The following is a 26211-nucleotide window of genomic DNA, read 5'->3' on the forward strand; positions in this document are numbered from 1 at the left end:
CACCATCTGCCCTTGTTTATCTTGAATTGTCTTCATCCCGTCCCCGGGACATTTGCACTGACCGCTGCCTGTGTCCCGGCGCTGTGGTGCAGATCGAAGGGCTGCACGTGCAGCTGCAGCAGGCGGAAGCCGACCGGGAGCAGCTGAGGCGGGAGCTTCAGCAGGAGAGAGAGGCTCGCCAGAGCCTGGAGAGTGTTGTCAAAGACCTTCAAGGCCAGCTGACCCTGCAGGCCGGCAGAAGCCCCCCCGGAGACCCCAAGGGCGGAAACACGGACGCACACAGACAGACCGCGCAGCACACCAACGCATCCTAAAGTCGCACATTCTGAGCTGGAGAAAGAGACTCAACGAAAAGGAGCAGGTTTCAGGACTTTGCTGCACCTCCCGTTGGGTGAAAAAGAGAACTCGGCAACATGCAACGTCGGCCCCGTAGAGGAAAAATCTGTCATATATAATATGATATGATATAAATCAATATTATTATTATGACAATATATTAATTTTATGAAAGAACTGGAAAGCAGCATGATGTCTCAGCATGTTATGAAGCGTGAAAGTAAGAAAGACTTTTTCAGCGATGACCACATCTCTTCAGTGACGTCAGGGACACCTGACGCTGTCCAAGGATTTTATTTAGGTATAAGCTATTCTAAGATGTGCAAATATATAGCCACATAACACTACTTGAATATGAAGGGAAGATACATGTTGAGTGGTGGATGAAACTCTTAGTGCCACAAAATATTGGTACACTCAAAGGTGTCATTGCAGACCACTGGAACCAAGAGACACCAGTTTACCACTATTTACTTTTATTATCCGCTTGCTTTTTATAAGTATGTAGAGGATGTACTTTTTAAGAAATATCGCTTGCGCAGCACCGTTATTCCACAGGCAAGAAAGAAAAAAAACATACATATACAAACACGTACGCATGTATACCAGCTTGTCTACCTTTTGTATTTTATAAACACCTGCAGTATTGGAGGTTAGGTGGTGCTTGCTTCAGGTCCACCACTGTTTTATGCTTAGACATTTTATGAAAGTGTTACTTTTTAATATTATAACGCAACTCTACGTGTTGTTTGAACATTGTTTTAAAGTCCTTTTTTGCTAAAAAAAAAAAGAAAAGAAAAAAGCCACATGATGAATAGCAAATGCTCTTGCCCACATTAGTGCAGAAAGGTCAACAAATGCCCGCCTAAAAGAAACATTTCAATAGCTGTCTGTTTTTGTTGAAATGCGGTACTTCTGATTTTCTATTGAGCATTGTAAAATAATTTATATTCTATAATAATTTGCTGCCTACCAACAGAAAGCATTCATTTTTAGTCACTGGTTCTAGGGCTCTTAAATCAAAAAAAAATGCTGTTTATACGAACAACATTTCTACATATATACAAAATATGGATATATATTTTTTTACTTTAACAAAAGGAATTGCACTTTTTAAAGACAAGAACATTGCAGCGTGCATTGTACTCCCTGTTACATTTTTCCAAACAAAACATGAACTTTGAATTTAAATACACTTTCCCTCAGTATCCTCTCATGTAAATACAACGATATTGTAAATAAGATATTTGTCGCTATGTTTGCTTGCTCCAGACTTAAAATTGATTATGAATATTATTTTGAGCTCTTACTTGAAACCAAAAAAGAGACTATATTTGGATTTGCGAAAACTGCAATTTTGCTGTTGCATCCCTGAGTATTATTGCAATCACGGGGCCTTTAGCGGAATGGATGAACAAAGAGAGTGAAACCATCAAAGGTCACAAGCCTGTCAGTATATTTTCAAGGTTTGACACACCAACAGAATGTTAGAATTTCTCCCTTGATTTTGTTATCTGAGAAGACGATCTTTACTATTTGATGAACTATAGAGTGTATATTACACGGCAGACCAAAAACTGAAAAACCCATATTAAATATCTGCACCACCAGCTCCCTCATCATACACAGTAGAAGCAAAACCTTCTATTGGCTTCTTTCTTAGGTGCTCTCGTATATTTTAGACAAGAAACACTTATGTCTTATCATTACCTATGATACCCTCGCTCTGTATTTGTTGGGTACAGTGTAACATCAATATCCATTTTGTTAGCTGATGCTGTTGTAGTTTTGGTTTTGAAGGGGGGGGGGGGGTTCACTTGCCTCTTGGTTAAATGTTTCCTTTTCCTTCAGAAAACTTGTATAATACTCATTAAAAGCTAAACCAATCCTTTGTGATGTTTTTATTTGTATTTTGTATGCATGATTGTCACAGACGGATCTGGTTCTCAGACGACGTTAAAGTTTCCTTTAATATCATCGTCCAACATGAGGCTGTTTGTAGTCCCATTTTGCCACAAAAAAAAGTCAAACTAAACTACTTGGTGAAGGGTTGAGGAGTTTTACGGCCTGAGGAGAGAAGATGCTCTGATGTCTGGTGGTACGTCAGCTGATACTTCTGTGCCTCATGCCAAACACCAGCAGGAGGGTGTTCAGTAAAACTTACAGAAGACTGAGAAACTGTTGTGGATGCAACATTAATTAAGTTTCACTATAAATCACTAATATTATCACTGGTATTTTTACTTACATTTTACACATTATGTGATTCATTAAATACATGTATTTGTGATATAAAACATGTATTTCATGTCAAACAGTTGCCCCCGGCGGGCAAATCATTGCACAAATGTGAAGGGTGAATAGCTCATTGATTTAAATGCACTAGTGTGGTATTATTCAAAAATGACCTTTCTAAAAGCTGTCTATTAAATCACCAGCAACTTTCATAGTATTCAGTGATTGAGATTAAGCCATTAGTAGTTAAATAAATAGAAGCATCCTTCTAGTTCCACTCTCTATGGTCAGAGGCTTACTGGTTGCGTGAAAATCCCTCCATTGAAGCCTCCCTCCAGGATTACAGCTTGAGGAAGATTTAGTGGCCCGACACGCGCCGCACGCTCCTTCTCTACGAGCCTCCTCCGACGGAAGAATCCTGTTACACTGGATCACTGGACACGTGATGACAAGGACTGAACCTTCAGGGGGAATATTGTTCAACGTGGGAAGAAGAGGACAGCCCACCACTGGAAAGGCTGCGCCCTAAACAGACCCGAGCCACAGCGAAGGGGGAGGCGGGACAGGAGAGTCGGACTCGAATGAACAGCTCCGGGATGAACAGCACCCGAGCAACGGCACCTCTGTCACCGGGGCTGAGTGGCACCCCGCCGCGCTCCCCTCTGTCACCCGAGAAGACCACCTTCCAGTCTCCGGGGTCCCTGTCGTCAGGTGCGTTCTCCCCTTTGCACGCCAAGGGTTCCGCTCATCAGGCCAAACGGGCCCCCGGTCCTTTGAATTCATCCAACCCGTCCATCATGAGCTCTCCAAAACTCTGGCAGAAAGCGTCCATCTCTAGACTCGCCGAGGAGTTTTTCTGGATCGGTGGCAGCGTGGTCGCGCAGCCCAAATGGAGACTGGGCCAGATAGGTACGACTCACAAGATGACGCCTTCTAACAATCAAGTTACTGCAGAATGTTTACAGGTTGTTTAACAGAAGTTTTATACAAGCCACCGCAAACAAAAGATGGGACCTTTATATAAGCTTTTTTTCTATTCAATTTGATTAAAATTCAATTGTGAGTTTTAAACTTAACCAGCAGGCCTGAAATGAACAATGTGTAAATGTTCCAACATAACAGAGCAGAGTTACAGGGAAGCCTGTGAGTGTATAATGGGCTTAAGGGCAGCAGACAATCCTTTAGGATTAGCCCGAATGATGAGCTAGGCTGCGTCACATGCATCTGAGCTTCAGATTACAAACAAAGGTTACCTGCTCGCAGCCACAGGAAACAAACACAGCGCTTCACGGTGACCTAAATGTTACGACATGATGGTTTGGTTGGCTAATTGAGTGCATCCAGTGTGCAGAGGCGGCGTGCAAATATCAGAACAGGAAAGTCTCGGGGAAATTATTTGAATTATTTGGAGACAACTAAGAATTGATGAACTTGTTTTAAGGCAACGATTTTTTTTTTTAAATATAATTAACACAAATACAGCTACTTAAATCAGTGTGTGACGCAGCCTTTAATCTCCATGGTCTCGACGGCTTTGCTTTATTGTTTTAATTTATAACAAAACACCTTTGGCGTATCAACTACAAAGTAGATAATCCCTTAATCGCTTTTATTGATAACTGAATATCCAGGACATTGAACATTACATTTTCCTTATTGCCTCTGATATGTAACTGCTCACTCTTATGTAATAAGAGTACTCTTATGTAATAAGAGTGAGCAGTTGACAATGTGAGGACCTCTGTGCATTTTGTGACGTGTGCTCCCCTGCAGTGGAGAGGTGTATGTGCACCATGCAGACCGGCACTCACATGACCAAAATGAAGGGCAAGAAGAAAGGACTGGTCCGATTCTTTTACCTGGACGAGCACAAGTCCTGCATCCGATGGCGGCCCTCCAGAAAACATGACAAGGCCAAAAGTGAGTTGGTGAAAACCTCTTCTGTCAATTGGGGATGTTTGAAGAAATGAAGACAAAATTGTATACAACAAAAAAAGGTCATATGGTAAACAAAACCTTTTTTTGAGACCCAAAGCTTCTTTCATTTGCACTAAATTCAATTAGATGAAGCCAACGTTTCTTCACCATCTGTTGCAGTAACCATTGATTCCATCCACGAAGTCTGTGAGGGGAAAAGGTCGGAGGTCTTCAGGCGGTATGCAGACAACCGCTTCGACCCAAACTACTGCTTCAGCATTTACTACGGGGAGAGAGTGAAGTCTCTGGACCTGGTCTCCACCAACGCAGAGGAGGCCCGCACGTGGATCACTGGGCTGACGTACCTCATGGCTGGCATCAGCGACGAGGACAGTTTGGCCCGGAGGCAGCGCACCCGCGATCAATATCCTTCGCCCAGCCTTCACGTCACGTTTGATCTCTGAGTGACCAATTGTGACTAAACCAGTCGTTGCCCGGGTCCCGTGGCGAGGTGATGGTGATTCGGCTTGTTTTTCCTCCTTAACTGAAGCCTCACGTGGTTGCAGCAGACTTTCTCCGAAGCGGACAAAAACGGAGACGGCGCCTTGAGCATCGGAGAGGTTCACCAGCTGCTCCACAAACTCAACGTGAATTTACCAAAGCAGAAAGTCAGGGAGATGTTTCAAGTAAGATTTTTGACCAAATAGGTTGAATAATTAAACTGTGATGGATTAAATCAGCATTCCACCAATCCTGCGTCTGCACTTAAATTCAGTAACAACTAAATTCAATAACTAATGTCCCCAAACTGGAGATGTTGCTTTGTCCAAATGGGTTTAGTGCACAAAACTGAATACTGAAACTAATGACTTAAATTGATGGTTTCTACTTAGTAACAGACAGTAGCTGACAGGTAAACCAATAAGACCAACAGCTCCGTGAAGCTGAACTTTACAATAACATTGATTTGTGCACTGACAATGCAAACAATGCAACGCTTTGATGAGATATTTCACTCCAAAAAATGAATGCGGACCTTAGAGTGGCACGAGAGGAAATGCCAGAGGATCATCAAAGACAGTAGGACTAATCTTCTGGGCACCACGAATGTACGCACTGAATGGTACGGCAATTTGTCCAAAACCTCTCTCGATACCTATAAGTCTTGACAAAAAGTGAATCCAGCATGAAATGCTTTTGAACAAAACAGAGAGCCTCAGAATGAAAGGCCTGTAATTACGTTATTTGTCACTGTAATGCACTGATGTTTCTCAGCGTGCAACAGAATGGAAAGAAAACAGGCTGGAAAAAGGTAAGAAGAAGAGGTTTAAGATGCAGGACTCTGGATGTTTTTCCCTAACAGGGCAACGCTTTGAGGGATCCTCCCTTCAGTCAGAGATGCAAAGGATGCAAGATAAAAAGGATGGAAATGGATCCAGCAGAAAAATGTGCATTTACAGTATTTTGGCTGGATATTGCAGGAGAGCACCACAGGAAGATCATGTGACCACAGCTGAACAGATGGTTTTAGTTGCACTGCGATATTGCTTTAGTTCTGTTCCTCCCCTGCTGATGGTGATAGAAATACATCCTTCGCTTAGTGGTGTTATGTTATTTTTTTTGGCAGGAGTATTATTCTTAAGTTATATAAGTTATTTCTTGCTAATGAAGAACCTTTTATTCTCATGTGCAGGAAGCAGACACAGACGACAACCAGGGCTCTCTGGCCTTTGAAGAATTCTGTTTGTTCTATAAGATGATTTCCACACGCAGGGACCTCTACCTGATAATGATCTCCTACAGCAATCAGAAGGAAGTCATGGATCTGCATGACATTGCACGCTTTCTGGAAAACGAACAGAAGGTACAGACAGAATGAGAAATGCTTGATGAGACTTTTTTGTTTGTGTGTATTTGTATACATTACATGTATAAATCAAATAAATAACCATATCCCACACTATGTTTGGTAATTACCAATTACATGCATGCACAGATTTTTTTTAAAGAACTATGAAAGAACGTTTTCTACTTCACATTAAAAGCCCGTGAAATATTGAAGCAGTTGAACAGAAATTGATATCCATGATGTTTGTTTATTTGCAGATGCGAGGATTGGCCAAAGAGTATTTGATCGATATAGTGGCCCGGTTTGAACCCTGTCCTGAGAACCTGCAGCGTACGGTACTCGGTATTGATGGTACGGGTAACTTCCAAAATATCAACTTATTTAATGCACCCACAACATCTCATATGTATACAAAAAAAAAACCCCACATGTTCTCTGAAACTCTTCTTCTTTAAGGTTTCACCAACTACATGAGGAGCCCTGCAGGGGACATTTTCAACCCTGAGCACAACCACGTGAACCAGGACATGACGCAGCCTCTGACTAACTACTTCATCGCCACTTCGCACAACACCTACCTGACGGGAGACCAGCTGCTCTCTCAGTCCCGCGTGGAAATGTACGCCTACGTTCTCCAGGCAGGTTGTCGCTGTGTGGAGGGTAAGAGCCTGAAAAGCCAGAACTTTGGCTCTCTTCGTTGTGATTTGATCCCTCCGGGCGAAAATGAGACACACGTGGGGTTTTTTTTTTGTTTTTTTTTTGTTCTTGCTTCCTCCTCCCCCAGTGGACTGCTGGGACGGGCCCGACGGGGAGCCTATCATTCATCACGGCTACACCTTGACATCCAAAATTCTCTTCAAAGATGTCATTGAAACCATTAACAAATACGCCTTCACAAAATCCCCGTAAGTGCTTCTGGATCCCGATGCTGATGTTTTTTTTTTTATTCAAGCCTTCCCAATGAAAAAAAAGCATCATGCTCAAGAGTCATAACCCCCCCCCCAGGTACCCAGTGATCTTGTCCATAGAGAACCACTGCAGTGTGCCTCAGCAGAAAAAGATGGCTGAGTATCTGAGAGAAGTGCTGCAGGACAAACTGGATCTTTCAAGTGTCAATGTGCACGAATGCAAGAAGCTGCCTTCCCCCGAGATCCTGAAAGGAAAAGTCCTTGTCAAGGTAAAGTCTGCCTTTTGCTACCCAAGGATGCTCCAACAAAGCGCACACACACACATCTCATAACACACTTTAAGATGCATTAATTCTTCTTTTCAAGGGGAAAAAACTGCCAGCAAACCTCGATCCTGATGCAGAGGAAGGTGACGTGTCTGATGAAGACACCGGTGGTGAGGAAGAGGAGGAAGGCGAAGATGATAGTGACAACTCAGAGGCAAATGAAAGCTTGATGGATAGATAAATACGTACATACATACAAAGATAGATGATAAATAGAGCGATAGATGGATAATCATGCATTGTGTTTGATTGATTCAGGAGGGGGGCATCATTAACTCTACCAATCAAACCAAAAAGAACTCGCGATTTGGCAGTTCCATCATGAGGAGCTTCAAACGAAAGGTTAGTACTCGTATGCTTGCTTCCCAGACCAGGCAATCTACATAAAGTTATAGAAAAATGTAAACAATGCTTTTGTTTTCAGAGAAAAAAGAGAATAAGAGTAAGAAGCAAGACAATGTCTGATGGCGAGTCTGACCAGAGCAGCATCAAGGAGAGAACAAAGATTGTTTATCATCCCAAGTAAGAGCAGTTATTGAATGAGCCAGTTAACACTCACCAGCAGTTTCACCCGAACCTCCTTCTACTGACTCGCTCTGCAGGAAGAGGAAAACCATGAGGTTGTCCCGCGCTCTGTCCGACCTTGTCAAGTACACAAAATCTGTCCGTGTGCATGACATAGAGACACAAGGTAAAGGGTTTTCAAATTGTTTTTGTTTTTTTATTTCACACGCATTCTTAACATTCGTCATCTATTTCAGGAACAGCTGTGTTGATGCGTTTTTGTTTCGTTCCCTGTCTGGTAGCGTTTGCAAACAGTTGGCAGGTATCGTCCCTCAACGAGACCGTCATGAACCAGATCTTACACCTGAAGCCGGGGGAGCTGGTCCGTTTCAACCAGCGGCAACTCATGAGAGTCTATCCCTCCAACTACAGAGTGGACTCCAGCAACTTCAACCCACAGCCCTACTGGAACGCAGGATGCCACATGGGTAAGACCGCCACGCGGACTGCAACGCTGCCCGCTTTAAAAAATGACAACAACAGTGTATTCACGCATGTACGTTTCATTTTAGTTGCAATGAATTATCAAACAGAGGGCCGTATGCTTGAGCTGAACCAAGCCAAGTTCTCGAGCAATGGAAACTGTGGATATATTCTAAGGCCTAAGTGTATAAGTAAAGGTATGTACAAATACAGATTGTGCAGGTTTTACATCATCTGTTTAGGTTTAGACACATCTCTGTTTTTCTCAGCTTCCTTTAACCCCATGTTGGAGGATCCTCTACCAGGACAGAGGAAGACGCAGCTGGTGTTGAAGATCATCAGCGGGCAGCAGCTTCCCAAACCCAAAGACTCAATGTTTGGGGACAGAGGAGAGGTAAAGATTCTGAGGGCGTGATGTGTTGTGAGGCAACTGAATAAAAATAAAATAAAAACCTCTCTCATCACTGAAAAACTATTTTTCTTCATACAGATTATCGATCCTTTCGTTGAGGTTGAGATAATCGGCCTTAACGTAGATTGTTCCAAGCAGCAGACCAGGGTGGTGGATGACAATGGTACTTCTCCTCTCATGATCTCATGACAGACAGCGATGCTGCAGTTTTCCTATCTGTACAACATCCTTTGAATCACCATTCAGGTTTCAACCCGATGTGGGAGGAGACCCTCGTCTTCAACATTCTAATGCCACAGATTGCACTGGTGCGTTTCCAGGTGTGGGACCACGATCCTATTGGACGTGATTTCATTGGACATAGGACAGTTGCTTTCAGGAGTATGATGCCAGGTGAGTCGTTGGGGAAATACGCTTATTGCAGATGGTTAATTGGGAAGATTGATTCCACTCTGATTGTGTGTCGAATCCATAAGGCGCTAATAAGTTAAAATTGCCATAATTTCCGAAGGCAAACTTTTCCTTACAATTTTTTTTAATGCTAAATTTGTAGGTTATCGGCACGTGTACCTGGAAGGAAAGGCAGAGTCATCCATCTTTGTCCACGTCGCTATCAATGATATAACCGGAAAGGTACGTCTTTTTTAAAGTAACTCCCCAAAAATAATTTAATCTTCCCGACAATTAATCTTGGTGTCCTTTGTGAAACAGATGAAACCCACAAATGCGGTGCATGCGGCCAGAAAACACTTCCAAAAAGCAGCCCAGAAGCACATGAAGGGCCCCCAGAGGCACCCCTCTCTGGACTTCTCTGTCCAGTCCTCAGAAGACGGACGCGGTTTGTTCTTCCGCAAGGACCTGGACACCATTTCTCAGGACAGCAGGAACGGTGAACTATTTCCTCTGCTAATGGGGCCAGCAGCCAAGGCTGCCGTGCACAAAGGGGCCATGAGTGAGCCAGTGAAGCGAGCCCACAGAGTTAAAATCCAGGAACCGGCAGAGACAAGGAGAGGGGTCTTCAGCCGGATGTCCTCCACGGACTCCCACCACACCGCTCCCTATGCGAAGGCGGACAGCTTTGACTTTGAGACCTCGCCCCAGGGTTCTAGTTTCGATCAGCCTGACAGCCAGAATCGAATCCAAGAAGAGCTGGAGAACGAACCCGACGACTCAAACGGCTCCGAGCGAGAGACAGTTCAAACGTTCGAACCGGAGCAGCCTGAACCACCTGAGGAATTACCAGAGCCAGACAGGGTCACTCCCATCGGACCCCAACAACCGGCCGAAACTCAAAGTCGGCCCGACTCACCCCCTCGGCCTCGGCCCATCGCACGGCACGCGCTCCCGCCCGGAACCAGCCTCCCTCCGCCCGTCCCTCCGTCGTCCCCTGCCAGGGTGAGACGAACTCTAGAGGCGTCTTCAAGACCCCGAGCGCCCGCCAACGCGCGCTCACACAGCTGCCCCCGGAGAACGCCCGCCTCTCCCCAGACGCCGGTGGCGAGGCGGCAGCCCTCGGCGCACTGGAAGACGCAGCGAAACCACAGCCAGACGAGGCCCATCCCCAACGGCCTGTGCCTGTCCGACAGCACGTCCGTCAGCAGCGAAGGCAGCACCGACAGCGGGGAGTTTGTGGCGTCCGGCGTGCCGGAGAAACGCGAGGGGACGCTGCAGAGGGAGATGAAGGCCCTTTTTGACCAGAAGATGAGAGAGATGCACTGTAAATCGCCACTTTTTCAAAATAGTGAGTCATAGGGGATACCAATTCACGGATGCAAAATGAAGTTAAGTGACTTCATAAAGTTGTAGTTGTGCTCTATTTTAGATTAGAACGATATCTTCAAAGACACAGGAGAAAAAAGAATGACAACATATCACATAAAGATTCAGAGTAAGAAGTTTAGATTTTTTTGAATAGATCAGTAGGACGACACCACACAGAATTCCTTGATTAGACAGTTTTTTATTGTTGTAATGTCAGCACAGCTTTCAAGCATGATCATTTTTTATTGTGGATGTTACGTAATGCCATTGCCAACTGTACAAAACATGTTAATTTGAATAACAAAGTAGGTACATGAGCATTATTTGTTAGTTGGATCTTTTTAATAATTGTTTTTTTTAATATTCAGCAATTGCTTTTTCATCAAAATTGTAGCATTCTTACTTGGAAATCAATACAATTAGTAATTTAATAAAGGTTTTATCATATTAAGTGATTTCTCTTTTTTTTCTGATGTATCGTTAGAACTACGAGGTTCAAAACCTACAGATAAATTAATGTCCATGTCAAAGTACTACAAGACAATGACAAGATACGTCGTATCTCCCTAAAACCAAGGTGATATATTCATGTTACTTGTTAAAACGACGTGTTTGCTAGAATGTTCACGCTTTTTCTTTATCTTTGTCTACATTTTCTTGGGGTTTGTTTGCATTGCTGCTCCTCAAGCGTAGACTCAGTTCTTCAGTCAGTACCGTGCAGCAGGATATCTGTTGGAACAGTGAAAGAAACCAATGCATTGATGTGTTGATTCATCTAATGTACACATGGCTGTGCGGAGGAGAGAGAATGAGGGTCGGCCTGACATCCCCGCACCTTCTGCTCAGCGGCACTTCTGCGGCTCTTGGAGGCGAGTTCCAGGACGGCGAGCAGCGCTCCCAGCCCCAGACCCAGGGAGAGAAGCACAAACATCCCCTTGAGGCTGTGTTGCTGCACAGCTGAGGACTTGGCCTTGTCCGCCATGCAGCTGCTGGCCCACCACTTGCTCCGCAGGTAGGCCAGCTCCCCTGCCTCGCTCAGCTGCAGGATCGCCACGCTGAGGTTCTTGATGATGGGTGAGCCTTGAGGAAAGGGATAGGTTTGTTTGTTCACTTTACAATTCGTGTTATTTTTTTATTTTTTTTCAATACAGCAAATAAATAAAAAACGAGTGGCTCACCGAGGGTGGCGGCGATGCTGTACCCCCTCATTCCAACGACCTCGTGTGCCCTGACCAGCTCACAGTGGCGTGCAACGGCCAAATCCAAAGAAACCGACTCTCCGATGAAGGCAAAGTCTCCTTCTTTTGCACGCCGGACTCCTTCGTCCATGGATGACACAAAACTCCTGGTTCTCTCCATGTGCTCGTAGATTCTGCGGTACACTGGGTTGTTTGAATTCTGCGCGAAGGATAGACCGCGTTAGAGATTAGGCACTGACGCGGTGGGCTTCATTCATGAGCGATCCAGTGTCAGTACCTTAAAGAAGGCGAGGGTGGAAGAGCCAGACAGGCAGCCATACTCAATTGTATCCTGATTGGCCAAGTCCTCAAAACCTTTCACCGTCAGGTGTGTGGACTCGGGGGTCTTGGAGGAGCTGAGGTGGGAGAAATAACACGCCAGGAGGACGATGGTAAACAACCACCAGGTGCAGCTGATGACACGTCCTGAAGGAGCTTTGGGGTGTGGCCCGGCACCTGACAGCACAAGCAGAGTACACTCAAAAGAAGTCTCACCAGAAATTTAACAAATCAATATGAACCATTATTGCCAGCGCCTGGTTGTCCCCATTTACCTTGGAGTGTGAAAGCTCCCGCTGTGTACCACAGGCTGTGGAGGAGGCTGAATCGGTTGTGCTCACTTTGAGGCTGACTCCACTCGCATGGGCTAAGTCTGCAGGTATATAATTACATGAATGGCATTATATTATATATGTGAATGCGCTCGAAGGGATTCCACTACCGGCAGAAATGTTAATAATAATATGAAGACGAGAAGTACATACCTTGATGTTCAAATCCCCATCACAATCAATTGCAGAGAAATTCTCATCATCACTATCACACTGAAACCACATCCATTACCAACCTGGCAACGATGCAGATGCAAGCAGCCGTCCCCAGGTAGGCAACAAGTATACCGACCCAGGTCTCGACTGCAAAGGGGGACAGGAAATCAAGGAAGCCAATTCCCTCTGAGATGTCCTTCCTCAGCAGGATGCTGATTCCCGTCTGCATGAACGGTTTGGTCATCCCCACCGTTTTCTCCCGAGCCGCAGTAAGAGTCAGCGGAGCGATCGCAAGGTCGGCTTCCTGTCGGAGCGCATGAATACTGTGCATTTATAGGAATTCTAATCGCACCAATAAACCTGCAGATATTGCTGCCGCCTCTGAAGGGATCGGTTATGAGTTACAGACGCCAGCTGAGTAATAAAGTAGTAAAAGCTTGCACAGACTGGTTGGTTGGTTGCTCTTTTGCCCCTCCAGATGTTGGTTTGCATGTTCTCACCCCTCTAACCACCTCTCCAATCATCCCATTCCAGTTCCCGCTCTCATCTTGTCGGCCGTACGAAGCATCTTTTACCAGCTGCACTCTGTACTTGAAGCCCAGTTTTTTGGCTATTTCGGAGAGCAGGTCCATGCAGAAGCCTTCCAGTTGTGAGCCTTTGGACATTGCATATGGCTCTTGCTAAAAGAAAACATACCAAAAGAGAAGCAGTGAAATGTGTTTTATCTATACATTTATATGTATTTACCTTTGGAGGCTGAAAATGAGCAAGTCAACTACCTTTATTGTTGTGATTCTCATCTCTGATTGCACTGATGTTGAGGAAGAAAAAAATAAGACAGATGTTAGGACAATAACTTTTCATTGGGTCGAACACATAAACAAGGGGGGGGGGGGGGGAATGAATCAGTGGTTCTCCACCCCAGGTTCGGGGGACCTCCTCAGATAAATAAATCTGAGTGGTCACCAGATAATTAAAATAATGAATATTTTGAACACATGTTATATTTTATCAACTAGGTTAACAAATCCCTCTATGGTTGAACTTTAAAGAGCAAAAAACTAAATAGTAGCAGTCTCTATTAAAGCCTGATATAGTGATTACAATGTTGGACTATTGGTTGGTTTTCTCCACATCTACTAAATTTGATTGGGTTACACTTTTGTTCAGACATTCACAGTTCCTAGGAGATTACTAAAACTACTGGTGGCTTCAGTTTGACTTTTTTGACGATGGCCTTTAGCTCAGAGCACCTCTGTGTCTATACAAAGCCGACTCTTAAAATCATAAATATAATATTAAGACAGTCTAAATGTTACCCCATTATGTGGTGAAACATCACTCAGAATAGCTTCCTGTTTCGGATGCATGAACATTGTTTGCTTTGACTGAAAGTTGTGAGGCGGCAACGCATAGAAATAATACATTATGACAGCTGACGACTGATTTGTTTTGACAAACAGTTTTTTCACAGTTTGAATTTAGCAGAATCAAAGGGCCCTTTGTGCATTTGGCCGTCGCCGGACTCTGCTCTGACATGCCGAGATGTTTGAGGTGAACTTTGGGGCGAATGTATTGACCTGCCAGACATAACTGGCTTCCTGTATCCCAGCGATCTGGCCACTCTCATCTCCTACTTGAAACGGTTTTACACACCCCGATCTATTTAGAGCAGTGTTTGTAATTCAAAAAGTCTCAATGCCACGCCACTGTGAGGTGGGAGGGAAGTCAAAGAGTATCAAAAGCCTTGATTCAGGCCAAGGCCCCTGGGGATCCATCGGCCACGGCATGAGCCCGACAACCATCAGATCCTCCCATTCAAAAGATGACACCAATACGAGCTCTTCAAGACTGTTTGGCCACTCTGAGACATGAGGCCTTTGTTTGTCCCGCAGAGAGAGGGGAAGCGGGCCAGTGGTCAACTGGCCCGCTTCCCCTTTCTATTTTTCTACAACAGTTGGACAGGATGTAGCGCTACACTTTGATATTGATCAGAGCTGACTTTGTGTGTGACTGTTTATGTAAGGCTGATACAACAGCTTAAAATATTAGAGGTTTTGGCAGAGAAGTAAAGCAAGCTGTCAACACAAGGATTCATAAATGCAGCGACCGACTCCAACATTGTAATATGAGTAAAAAGGGAGTAAAATCTGCATTTCCCATAATTGTCGATGACATTGCTTTCTACGTGAGCACATGACTGTGGCTCTGAGGGAAGCAGGGTCGTCCTCCAATTAGAGGTTCTCCGGCCGCTATGTGTCATCGAGCAAGACACCTAATCGCGTAGCTGCAACTACGGTGTGTGTGAATGATGTGAACTTAATAGTACAGTGTCCTGTCATCAGTGTATGACTGAGTATGGATGGATGAATGATAACTTGCAGTGTTACAGTTGACTGTTTGGAGGACAGAAGTAAGTTCTAAACAGTCCATTTAACATTCGTGCAATTCCCGTCAACATGGTTTGAAATGGATGAACACGCCGTTTTAAAATCTGGTACATTGATTAGGTCTGTCACTTCTATTTTTGCATAAGTAAAAACTTGTGATTTACAAAAAGATAGTTCTTTACCTGCAGTGCACACTCCCATGTCCAGGAAGAAAACAACAGACAATACGAAGAAGGTGGACGGCATCCTGATTCTCCTGATTTGCATCCTTTAAGCACAAAAGACAATTAGTGGTTGGTTGTCCATCACACGGATCACACGGATACATTTAAATACATGTATGTTAAGACTTTTCTTGGTACAAATCAGATAGTTCAAACAAGGATAAGTGTGCGTGATGTAAGTCCTTAGCACCTGACGAGAGTCCAAGATGTAGCTGCTGCTGGCACGTCAGACTTCCCACAGACACCAGTGAGCCCGACTGTGTTGCAGAGGGATCTGAAGGTTTGTGTTGAGGCTGCCAGCCAAGCGTCTGTGGGTGGAGAAAGTGGAATTATTTCAAGGGGGTGGGAAGAAGCAGCATGAGGTACAAACATATAGCTGTACTTGTTTAACAAATGTGATATACTAAAAATTAAGAATACACCTCATACACCTCAAAATCATTATCTTGTAACAGAAAAACGTAAAATTTATATTGTAATGAAGCTACAGATTGTACAGTATTGCAGATTGTATAATATTTGCATTACATGTGAACAAAGTTGAATTTTTACAGGAAGCAGCTGTCATTGTATGTTACACTTAAAGTTAGCAAGCAGGTGTTGCTGCTAGTGCAATGAATTGAGTAAACTAGATTAAAGAATTATACTCTGATATACAGATTGGTACTACGGATGCTGTTATCCACATGCCACTGTATGTTTTAATGAACCATTGTTTAATGCAAACAAAATGGCAAGAATAACGACCGGGATGATATTACATTTATATTTACCATTAACATCTGAAACATCAAGCTGAAAAGAAAATGTTAAATAAATAGCTAATATACTAACATGCACTACATGTGTTATAACACAACATAACAATGTAGTATTTTTTATAACAAATTGAAAATAATAAATCATATTATGAACAAAATTTCAAATAGAAGAATGTGCTCAGTTTACAGCTGGAAAACTTGATATGGCTTGATATACTAAATCATTTTGAGTATCCAGCCAACAGCATTTTGTTTTCTGTTGCAACAGGCCTGAATTGGTCAATGTGCATTCAACAGACTTATAGCTCTGTCAGCCAGTGGCTTTAAAATACTCTGTCAGCCATAGTCTATAAAATTAGCTGTAATATACAGCTAAAAATAAATTCAACAAAGGCCTGCATGTTTGGAGCGCATTACATTACGTTTGCAATGACAAAATTAAGTAAGAGGATCTACTTTTTCGTGTGGGTAATTTAATTAAGTTAAAATCATTGTTGGCTTTGAGTGGCCTCGACCCCATTACATTACTGTCAAATGTTGTACTGTACCAGTGGAAAAGGTCAGAAAACTAGCAACTACATTTATTCTAGGAGTGATTTGCCTTATCAGCTCATTTTCCACAGTATATTTATTACTTTCACTATATAGCAACGTTTCACAGTATGATTTCATCCGGTCGCAATGTGCCCTTAATGCTGTTTAAAATACCTTAACAACCTTTTGTTATACATGTGTTATTGTTTATCTTTTATTATGTTATTATCAAACATTTCTTATATACTCTTTAGTAGAATGTCTGCAGAATGTAAACTTTCTCCTCTACAGGTTATTAACGTCTCAGGAACTATACTCCATCTCCAAAGATATAAGGTGTAGATAGCAAAGATATCAGGTGTAGACAGCAGGTGTAGTTCTATTAAAGGTACAATATGGGCCCATACGAAACTAAGACGCGTCTGGAGGGCGCGTAATATACGTCTCGTTGTTTTTCTCTTCGCTTCTTTCTGTTGGGATCCTCGGGTTAAGTTTGATGTATTCGGTTTTTCTTTTGGACCAATCAGAAAACAATGCGCGTTGCGCGCGAGGTGATACAGCGACTTACAATTGGCTGAGGTGGGGTTTTTTTCCAAAGGGGCGTATTTTTCAACCCATCTCGACTGAATATTTAGCCTCATCCAAGGAGCATTAATTTGATATCTTCAGAATTTTGCCACCCTTGATTTGGGAACCGACATCGTTTGACAGGTTTAAACCTTAACTATGAAACCAGGTTGAGTTTGTTTGTTTGACCGTGGCCACAGGGTAGAACTGAAGCGCTGAAGATGACGCTGTCGCTTCTGAAATTACCGGCTAGCTAGGCTAACGGCTAGCATGTCCGCCTTGGTTGTAGCCTGTCACTAGCTGACACTTAGCTAGGTGCAGTTATTCTGTTTGGCATTCGCACTGCAGAGGACGATTTTACAAGGTAAACCACTCCGATATGTTCAGCATGTTCAGCGTCGCCGAGGAAACCCGTCGATCTGTTAACATTACTCGACTTCGGTGTGTCCTGTCCAACCGAGTATCGTTATCACGTCAACCAGACAATCTTTTCGCAGGGGTCTGGAGTACAAAGCTGTTGACGAAACGTTTCACATTTGCAGTTTCGTGATCTAACGTATACATGCCAGTAATTTATGCATTCGGGCACGGTGCATACAGTGCGTCTGCTTTCTGGTTGCTGTTGGCATGTATAATTGGGCTACTAATCAACTTGCAATCCAAATGTTGTCTCTGCTGTTGTACGTTTAAAATGGCTGACAGATGTTAGATACTCGGGTTGGTATTTAGCCGAGCGCTTGTCAACCTAACTACGCACGGAAAGAGGGGGGGAAATATAGAGGAATCGGGAATTTGATTGGGTGGAGGGAAATGTGGGGCGGGTACAGTCTAATGATTGGACCAATGGAGAGACAGCTCAGGTTCATACATGCAAGCAGTACAATTTACTGTAGTTGTGTTTGTGCAGCGAGAGTACTTGAGGTAACATGCTGTGGTTTTATTACAAAACAGCACTAGAGTTGGCCCCTTTTTCCCAGTAACGGTTGTGTAGAATAAAAAAGGAAAGACAAAGATTCTGTTAAAAAAAATGCAGGATAGCACAAAACCTAAAGGAGCATAATCAATCAGGGTAACTCAAAATGTATACCAATAGATAATGAAAAAACGTAATGTAATATATCTCTATTCATGATTTAAAGTCGAAATCATATATTAATACTGTTTCTATTTAGATTTTTCTATAATCAAGAAACACCAAGTGATACTGAAGTGATATTAACCTAATAGCAAAATAGTTCCCAGTAAAATCACATTCAGATAAAGACTTAAGGAAGACTTGTATAGATTATAGATCTGGTATAGATTACAACTTATTCATTACAAAACAACACTGTAAACCGATAATCATGCAAAGTAGAAAGCATTTATTTGCATTACAATATCTTTTCCTATTTTGTCTCTGTTAGGGAGCTGGTTTAAACTCCCATGCGGAAGGTGAGGAGCTGGGAATGTGAGACAGTTGCCAGCGGACTCAAGATGGGTAGGGGCCGAGGCAGAGGGAGAGGAAGGGGCAGGGGATCATCTGGACAGTTGCGGCCCCCCTCGCCCTACAGACTGCAGCTCTCTCCATCCAGAGAGACTTTGACCTATGCTCAGGCGCAGAAAATAGTGGAAGTGGACCTGGAGGGAAGGCTCCATCGTATTAACATCACAGATGCTCTGCCGGTGATCACCGAGGACGAGATGATGGCCCAGGACATTGCTGAGTGCAACAGCAACAAGGAGAACAGTGAGCAAACGCAAACCAAAACCAGGTCATGGAGGAAACCGCCAAACAGTAAAAGCAGGAAGAGTGTTAAAAATATGTCTCACCAGAACCAACGGTCCGGCTCCCAGCAGCACACAGGACCTACTAACTCTCTGCAGCAACCGGCTCACCATATCCCTCTGCCCGAGCCCGTCTTTCGTGTGCTGAGTTCAGTCTGCCCCTCAGAGGCGCCTCCTCTGCCGACCGCCTACTACCGTTTCATAGAAAAGTCAATGGAGGAACAGGACAGTGTGGCTGAGTACGACATGGACGAGGAGGACCTTGCCTGGCTGGAGATGGTCAACCAAAAGAGAGTGTGTGACGGCCACGCCTCCGTCTCCGCGGACGCCTTCGAGCTACTGATTGACCGCCTGGAGAGGGAATCCATCTTGGAGTCGCGTAGCCAGGCTCTGTCCCAGAGTGCCGTGGACGAGGACGCTTTCTGCTGTGTCTGTCTGGATGACGAATGTTTGAACAGTAATGTCATCCTGTTCTGTGACATCTGCAATCTGGCCGTCCACCAGGAGTGCTACGGTGTGCCCTACGTACCGGAGGGTCAGTGGCTGTGCCGCTGCTGCCTGCAGTCCCCCTCCCGTCCTGTAGACTGTGTGCTCTGTCCCAACCAAGGAGGTGCCTTCAAACAGACAAGCGACGGACGTTGGGCCCACGTCGTTTGTGCCATATGGATCCCAGAGGTGTGCTTTTCCAACACAGTGTTTCTGGAGCCCGTTGAGGGGGTCAAGAACATCCCTCCTGCTCGCTGGAAGCTCACCTGCTACCTGTGTAAGCAGAAAGGCCGAGGAGCGTCCATTCAGTGCCACAAAGCCAACTGCTACCGGGCCTTTCATGTCACCTGCGCCCAGAAGGCCGGCCTCTTTATGAAGATAGACCCCGTCCGGGAGACGGGTGTCAACGGTACCACCTTCTCAGTCAAAAAGACTGCTTTCTGTGAGCATCATTCTCCAGTGGGGTCTCGGCGGGACGGGTCCGGCGACGAGTCAGTTGAAGGGAGACTGGTGGGGGGCAGGGGCAACCGGGGTCAACGATCCTACACTCAGAGCCCCCCGCCGCCGCCACCACCAAACAAGAAGGCCGCCAAGGGCCAGAAGAAGAAGAACGCTAAGGGTTCCGGTCGGTCGACACGCCGCTCAGCCGTGCCTGTGCTGCTCGTGCCTCAGATCCCGTCTCACAGGTGTGACATTTGCCTGCTGGGCAAATTTACATACCCAGCATGCCTTGTTCATTTACTGTGGAGTCTACTGCCTTGTACGATAGTATTAGGATTCTTGCCCGGTTCCACAGGAAACACTCTAATTTGTTTTTTGATCCAGTGAATTAAGAAAGAGTACGTTATAGTCCTATCGATTTTTAAGAAAAGCAAACCATAAAGTCACAAGTTAGTGAGGTTTCTATGACCACCAGTACTGCAACATAAGTTTTAATGTACAACCGTTGCATTTCCACAGGCTGAACAAGATCTGCACAGGAGTTGAAGTCCAGAGGAAGAATCAGTTCATGCAGAGGCTTCATAACTACTGGTTACTTAAACGGCAGTCACGAAACGGGATGCCGTTAATACGACGACTTCATTCCCATCTGCAGGCCCAAAAGACTGCGGAGCAGGTGAGGAGAGACGTATATGAGCCGTGTGCCCTTTTTGAAAATGAAAAATGATGAAAAATCACTCCCGACATTCATGATAATTGAAAATCAAAAATAATGAATAAACCCTATTAAAGCTGGCGCCCATGTATTGATTTTGACTCGCAGCGTATCAGTTGGGCGGAGCGAGACAATCGATTCACGTTATTCTATTTACATTACTCCGAGTAGCAAGCCCTCGCAGAACCGATAAAAGTCATTTCAGCCAAGTCCGTGGAATCCAACCACTTCACACCGTGTCCCGTGTTCTCACACACTGAAATCAAAGCATACGCGCAGACATCACACTTGAACTGGCTGATTGAAGTAGGTGCCGGGCTTCCACATTCCCTTCACAGCTCCGCTATGTCTGCTGTCGACATGTCACTGCTTCAGAAGGCAACACCGTGTGAGAGGTTGATTTAGGATGCCGGGGGGACGCCATCATTATTACAGCATACACATGTACAGTAACGCAATGAATAGTTGAATAGTTGATAATTGCAAGCCATCTATTTTTGACCAAAATTTACATTAAACGGATTTTGCTTTTTGGACTTAAGACACTAAACATCCCAATATCCTGCAGCACACTTGAGTCTCGCAGCCAAAGTTTGTCTTCACTGCTCGTCAACACTTTGTTCTTCTTGTGATCAGAGGGAGCCTGATGAGAAGCTGTGCGCTGCGAGGGAGGAGCTACGATACTGGCAGAAGTTGAGGCAAGATCTGGAAAGAGCAAGGCTTTTGGTGGAACTCATCCGCAAGAGAGAGAGGCTAAAGAGAGAACAGGTGCGTTGCAGAGGAAGTGCGAGAAAAGCTATAATTGTTTGGGGTTTATTTTCATTCATAAGCATCTGTTGGAGCAAATGTCTCGTTTCTCGTTTTTTGGGGAAATTATTCGGCAACAGTTTGATAGTTGATTCGTTGCTTGTCCTTTTTTCCACTGATGGATATCTTAATATATTGACTGTTGACTGAACAAACCATGCAACAAATTAGATTTAAGAACTGAATAATCATCTAAAAAAAATCATTTCAGAGAAAATGCTAAGCAGATTTTTTGAGAAGTTTGTTATATATTTGAACTACCATTTACACCAGTGACTGTTATCCAGCCCCTCACCCGTGTGTGTTTACATCATGGCTCTTCAGATGAAAATTCAGCAGGCTGCTCTTGAACTGCAGTTGACCCCTGCATTGGTTCTTCTGCGATCCACCTTGGAACAACTGCAGGAGAAAGACACGGCAAAGATCTTCTCTCAGCCGGTCAATCTATCAGAGGTTGGTGAAGATAGAAACTTCTGCTCAAATACACACTTTGCATCAAGTGTGCATAATTGCCTTCGCTTTTACTCGACCAACAGTCTTTTTTTCTGATCGTTCTCTGAGGTCCCAGATTACCTGGAGTTTATATCCCAACCCATGGACTTCTCCACCATGTGCACCAAACTGGAGGGACATGCTTACTGCTCCATCGCGGACATTGAGAAGGACTTCAACCTCATGATCTCCAACTGCCTCAAGTACAACTCCAAGGACACCATGTTTCACAAGACAGCCTTACAACTGCGGGAGGTGGGCGGAGCCGTTCTCCGCCACGCCCACAGGCAGTCCCAGAGCATCGGCCTGGACCCCAGCACTGGGATGCACCTCCCAGAGTCTCCCAACAGACATGGCTTCTACAACTGCACATGGGACGACGGTGAGTTGAGACGCGGGGGAACGCGCTATTTCTCCATGAGCCACGACCCTCGTGGCTCATCTGTTCTTCCACCTTCTTTTGGTTCTCTTTTCAGTCGACTCCCTGTTGGACCCGGAGAACAGACTGCACTTGACCACGGACGAACAGCTGAAGGCCTTGCTGGACAAACTGGACATGGTCGCATCCATGCGCACCAGTGGTGGTCGAACCAAACGCATCAGGCTGCTGCGCCGAGAGATCAACTCTCTCCGACAGAAGAGGAACCAGCAGCAGCAGCAGAACTCGCACTCTGTGAACGAGGAGGACGACGAGGGCGAAGAGGAGGAGTTGGACGAGGAGGAGGAAGAAAAGGGGGTGAAGGAAAAGAAAAAGAAGAAGAGGGGACCTTTGAGAGCCATGTCAAAATCTGGGACAGGTAAAGAATTATCTTTTCCTTTTTGAAACATTTCCCCCATTAGTCTGCAGTTATATATATTCATATATATCCCAAATGAGATTCAGCAACTGATCGTTTCAGCCGCATTTAAGACCCCTCTATAAAATTCTCTTTGATTCCAGATGACTCTCCACCTGTGCTAGAACTCACCTGCCCGGTATCCTCGCCGTTGCCAGGAGACGCTCCACTGGAGCCTCCCGTCCTGGGACTCGTACCCGGAGGGCGAAGGTCACCCGGGCGCTCCTACAAGCGCCAGAGGTCGTCCCGCGGCGGAGGCAAAAGCCAAGCTGAAGATGAGGCGGAAGTTGGCGAAACGCCGTCGTCGCAACAGGAGGCGGTGCACGAGGTCACTCCGCTGGGAACCCCCCCCACTCTGCCTTTGGTCGGAGTTGGTCGTCGCACATCGGTTCTGTTTAAGAAAGCCAAGAACGGGGCGCGACTTGCAAAAAACAAGTCGCCACCGGAACAGAATGGCAAAGAGTCTGAGGGCAAAAGCAACGGGTTGGACAGCACCCTCGCCAGCTCAAGTCCCCCCAGTGTGACCAACATCATGACCTTACCTCCCACCCCAAGCGCCTCCCCTGCACCCCCGTCCCCTTCCTCACACCACCTGAGGTCCAGAGGGCCGAGCTCAGAAAGTGAAGCGGACAAACTCCCTCCACCACCCAGAGAAGAAGGTAAGGACGAAGTAGATCACTTTAATATAGCAAGAGATTCTTAAAAAGTCCATTTTTGTCACCATTTCATTGGCCTTTCTGCTAGGCCTGACAAATGGAAAGCACACCTCTGCAGACCATGACGACGACGACAAACAACTAACGTGAGTATTAGAGGCAATCAAAACAGACATATTTATAGTGACTCCAACATGCAGAATGAAGCATGAGATATATTCTGCATTATTAAACTATTCGCTAGAATCAACAGGGGTAGGCTGTTTGTCTTTGCCCTCTTTGTGACGCTCCGTGTTGCAAAATGAATTATTATCAAACCTCAGCTAAGCGATGGCAACATGAATGTCCAATCAGATTCCACTCTGTAAATTCCTAGCCGGGACACCTCTGGAATGGATAAATAAGAGCATTATCCCCCCCACCTCTCTTGCTTTTCTCTCCCCCTGTTTACAGCTGCAGTCCCTCCCCACCCAAACGAAGTCGTGGTAAACCTGCGCTGGCGAAAGTTCCCAACAGTGAGCATGGAGACATCTGTGGATCTGGTGTGTATCATGAGGAGGCAATCAAAATAACAGTGAAATGCCTTCATTTCTGAGCGCTTTAATGGATGCACGATGTGACCTTTTCAGTTTGGGCTCTGGAGTTTAAAGTAACTGTATGTCTTGGAATGTTCCCGTTCACAGGACAGTCTACACTTCTGTCTCTAGACAGGGAGTCTGAGCTCGGGCCCCTGGACCTGGTCTGGGCCAAGTGCAGAGGCTATCCGTCCTACCCAGCCATGGTGAGAGTGATGTGTTCGCTCTGAGTCCATGCGGAAAATACCACATGTCAAAGCGGACCTCAGAGCAGCCGGGGGAATCGGTCTACGTGGACTGACGACATGTTTTTGTTGCAGATCGTTGATCCAGACATGCCCCAGGAGGGGCTCCTTCACAACGGCATCCCCATCCCAGTGCCTCCCGTGGAGGTGCTCAAACTAGGCGACTTCAGGGAAACGGAAGAGGGGGAAAAGCTCTTCTTGGTGCTGTTCTTTGACACCAAAAGAACTTGGTAAGGTTCTGAAGGACCTCACGCTGAATTAGAAAAGAATAAAAAATAAAATCGCCTCCAGGGTCACCTTAAAAAATTGTGCGTCTTGGTTTTCAGGCAGTGGCTCCCTCGGAACAAATTACTGCCGATGGGGATGGACAACACGGCGGACAAACTGCGCCTGATGGAGGGCAAGAAACCCAGCGTCCGAAAGTCTGTACACACGGCGTACGACCGGGCCATGGTGCATTTAAATCACGTGAGAGGAAATCTAAACTTCACTCCCTCCAATTTTATATAGAGTTTTAGTTTTTGGATGGTATCCTATGTGCAGAAGCTTCGCCCAGCCTTTTGAAAAGGTGTGACGGTATAAAACAAAGCGGTTGAGCGTCGGTGGTATAATAGAATCTTCTGTCACGAAACTGTTTCTCCGATTTATAAAATGGAGAGTAAAGTGCTTGAAGACATTTTTTTAGATAAATGTGTTCATTTATTCATGTGATTTTTGGAAAAACGATTTTACACAACCACTCTTGCTGTTTTTATTTTAGGCCAAAGTGATTCAAGACATAAGGAGAGAAGTGTAAATATGAAATTATCAAAGGGAACCTTTTTTATTCAAAACCTATTTAGATTGTATTTGCCATTGAAATGTCACTGTGTTTAAAGTGTGGAAGTCCCACTTAATGTTCACGTTGTACCTGGACTCTACAGACGTTTGGCTTTGAAAGAAGAGTTACATTTTTTGCCAAGAAAAAATATAAATTATAAATTATAATCAGAGGTGCTATATAATGTAACGTGCATTAAATCAGGAAGCCTTTTACGTATTCATATTTTACTCAGCATTACCTAACAAAGACATGTCCATCCAGAACAGCAATGAATCACAAATTCTTGCATACGTTTGGAGTGAAAAGGCATTTTCAACAAATCCGAAGAAACAAAATGTCTTTCAAAAGAACCATTTGAGATCAATGGAAATCGTGCCACCGGATGCCTTTCAGTCCAGATATGACGCGCTGCAGGTGGGACTTCAGAGGTCTTATCTTTCCATATTGTGAAACTGTGTTAGGATACTAGAATGTTGGAGTACCTGGTGCAGCTACTTGGTTAGTGAGGTTCGAAGCCACTACAAAGATGAAGATGTGGGTATAACAAATTCTACTGCAATCCCTCACTGATGAACTTGTAAATCCGGTTGAAATGACTTGAAGCACAAAGAGTTTTAAAGAAGACTTGTAGGATTGGTGAATCCTGGAGCCATATGTGTGGCAAAAACGTGTGTGTGTGTGTGTGTGTACAGTATATACATATATGAATACAACCTCAGTGTAGTAAAAGGTACATGTGTATAGTTTTGTAAATATGTAAATGTCTGTTTATATTGGCTTACATGAAGTAATTTAAGGAATGCAAAAATCAAATTTAGATTTTAATTTATATGTGGCAGTCAAGAGTGTTATTTAAAAAGTAAAATATTGAAAAGATTTATGTATGATGCTAAGTAGCTCTTTGTAACAGTGATGGTATTTTCCGGAATAAGACTTGAGCTCATTAGGCAGCAGTGACCGCACTAGTCTACAAACGCTGTCTTTTTCTGGTTCTTTTTTGTTCTTGGGTGGCACAGCAGATTTTTGAATTGTACTGCTAAGATCTATAACCTGCCTGAGACGATATTTTCTCACACAAGAATAAATGCTGTTTGAAACAACTGCATGTGTGTCATTTAATCACTCAACTCGGTACGTGGTAACACCCACGTGCACC

The 26211-nt window shown here is 44.6% G+C and overlaps 4 protein-coding genes across 4 annotated transcripts in view; 3 read left to right on the forward strand and 1 right to left on the reverse strand.

Moving 5' to 3' along the window:
- skib (v-ski avian sarcoma viral oncogene homolog b) overlaps positions 1-2138 on the forward strand; it is a 28204-nt gene extending 26066 nt beyond the window's left edge. Inside the window, exon 7 of the mRNA XM_037490896.2 lies at positions 93-2138. Within this exon, the coding sequence (XP_037346793.2) occupies positions 93-314 (222 nt within the window). The 3' untranslated portion in view covers positions 315-2138. The remainder of the gene's footprint in view (positions 1-92) is intronic.
- A 989-nt stretch (positions 2139-3127) lies between these two features.
- On the forward strand, positions 3128-11320 carry plch2b (phospholipase C, eta 2b). Its single transcript, XM_037490659.2, has 20 exons — positions 3128-3480; positions 4345-4491; positions 4669-4912; positions 5045-5174; positions 6182-6352; positions 6595-6688; positions 6794-6997; positions 7122-7242; positions 7343-7514; positions 7612-7725; positions 7830-7913; positions 7996-8093; positions 8174-8262; positions 8378-8563; positions 8648-8755; positions 8828-8952; positions 9049-9133; positions 9217-9363; positions 9524-9603; positions 9682-11320. Exons 1-20 carry the CDS (start codon positions 3153-3155, stop codon positions 10720-10722), a joined length of 3768 nt encoding a protein of 1255 aa, XP_037346556.2. The 5' UTR covers positions 3128-3152; the 3' UTR covers positions 10723-11320.
- si:dkey-183j2.10 (glutamate receptor U1) lies at positions 10911-17856 on the reverse strand. The gene is made up of 11 exons (XM_037490651.2): positions 17811-17856; positions 15541-15658; positions 15309-15394; positions 13516-13547; positions 13237-13416; positions 12817-13040; positions 12524-12621; positions 12208-12425; positions 11910-12129; positions 11567-11811; positions 10911-11460 (listed from the first exon to the last, which is right to left on the reverse strand). The coding sequence occupies exons 1-11, from the start codon at positions 17839-17841 to the stop codon at positions 11356-11358; spliced, it is 1557 nt and encodes a 518-aa protein (XP_037346548.1). The 5' UTR covers positions 17842-17856; the 3' UTR covers positions 10911-11355.
- On the forward strand, positions 17247-26172 carry brpf3a (bromodomain and PHD finger containing, 3a). Its single transcript, XM_037490645.2, has 13 exons — positions 17247-17576; positions 18619-20151; positions 20426-20582; positions 21258-21389; positions 21753-21881; positions 21990-22302; positions 22397-22717; positions 22861-23415; positions 23501-23558; positions 23866-23954; positions 24096-24193; positions 24308-24462; positions 24559-26172. Exons 2-13 carry the CDS (start codon positions 18638-18640, stop codon positions 24740-24742), a joined length of 3705 nt encoding a protein of 1234 aa, XP_037346542.2. The 5' UTR covers positions 17247-17576; positions 18619-18637; the 3' UTR covers positions 24743-26172.
- Positions 26173-26211: the final 39 nt, after the last annotated feature.

This window comes from Pungitius pungitius, chromosome 8 (genome assembly GCF_949316345.1).
Source record: "Pungitius pungitius chromosome 8, fPunPun2.1, whole genome shotgun sequence".
In the NCBI taxonomy this organism is placed as follows: Eukaryota; Metazoa; Chordata; class Actinopteri; order Perciformes; family Gasterosteidae; genus Pungitius; species Pungitius pungitius.

Bases quoted from the DNA above. Each gene is read 5' to 3' on its own strand.
- si:dkey-183j2.10 (XM_037490651.2), bottom strand. From the start codon at position 17,841: ATGCCAACAGCAACCAGAAAGCAGACGCACT. The intron at 13,041-13,236 runs GTGAGAACATGC...GCGCTCCGACAG, and splicing joins TTGGAGAGGTGGTTAGAGGG to GAAGCCGACCTTGCGATCGC. The intron at 12,622-12,816 runs GTTGGTAATGGA...ATATACCTGCAG, and splicing joins TGCATCTGCATCGTTGCCAG to ACTTAGCCCATGCGAGTGGA.
- plch2b (XM_037490659.2), top strand. From the start codon at position 3,153: ATGAACAGCTCCGGGATGAACAGCACCCGAGCAACGGCACCTCTGTCA. The intron at 7,726-7,829 runs GCAAATGAAAGC...TGATTGATTCAG, and splicing joins ATGATAGTGACAACTCAGAG to GAGGGGGGCATCATTAACTC. The intron at 8,953-9,048 runs GTAAAGATTCTG...TTCTTCATACAG, and splicing joins TGTTTGGGGACAGAGGAGAG to ATTATCGATCCTTTCGTTGA.
- brpf3a (XM_037490645.2), top strand. From the start codon at position 18,638: ATGCGGAAGGTGAGGAGCTGGGAATGTGAGACAGTTGCCAGCGGACTC. The intron at 20,152-20,425 runs GTGTGACATTTG...GCATTTCCACAG, and splicing joins CCTCAGATCCCGTCTCACAG to GCTGAACAAGATCTGCACAG. The intron at 23,416-23,500 runs GTAAGGACGAAG...CCTTTCTGCTAG, and splicing joins TCCACCACCCAGAGAAGAAG to GCCTGACAAATGGAAAGCAC.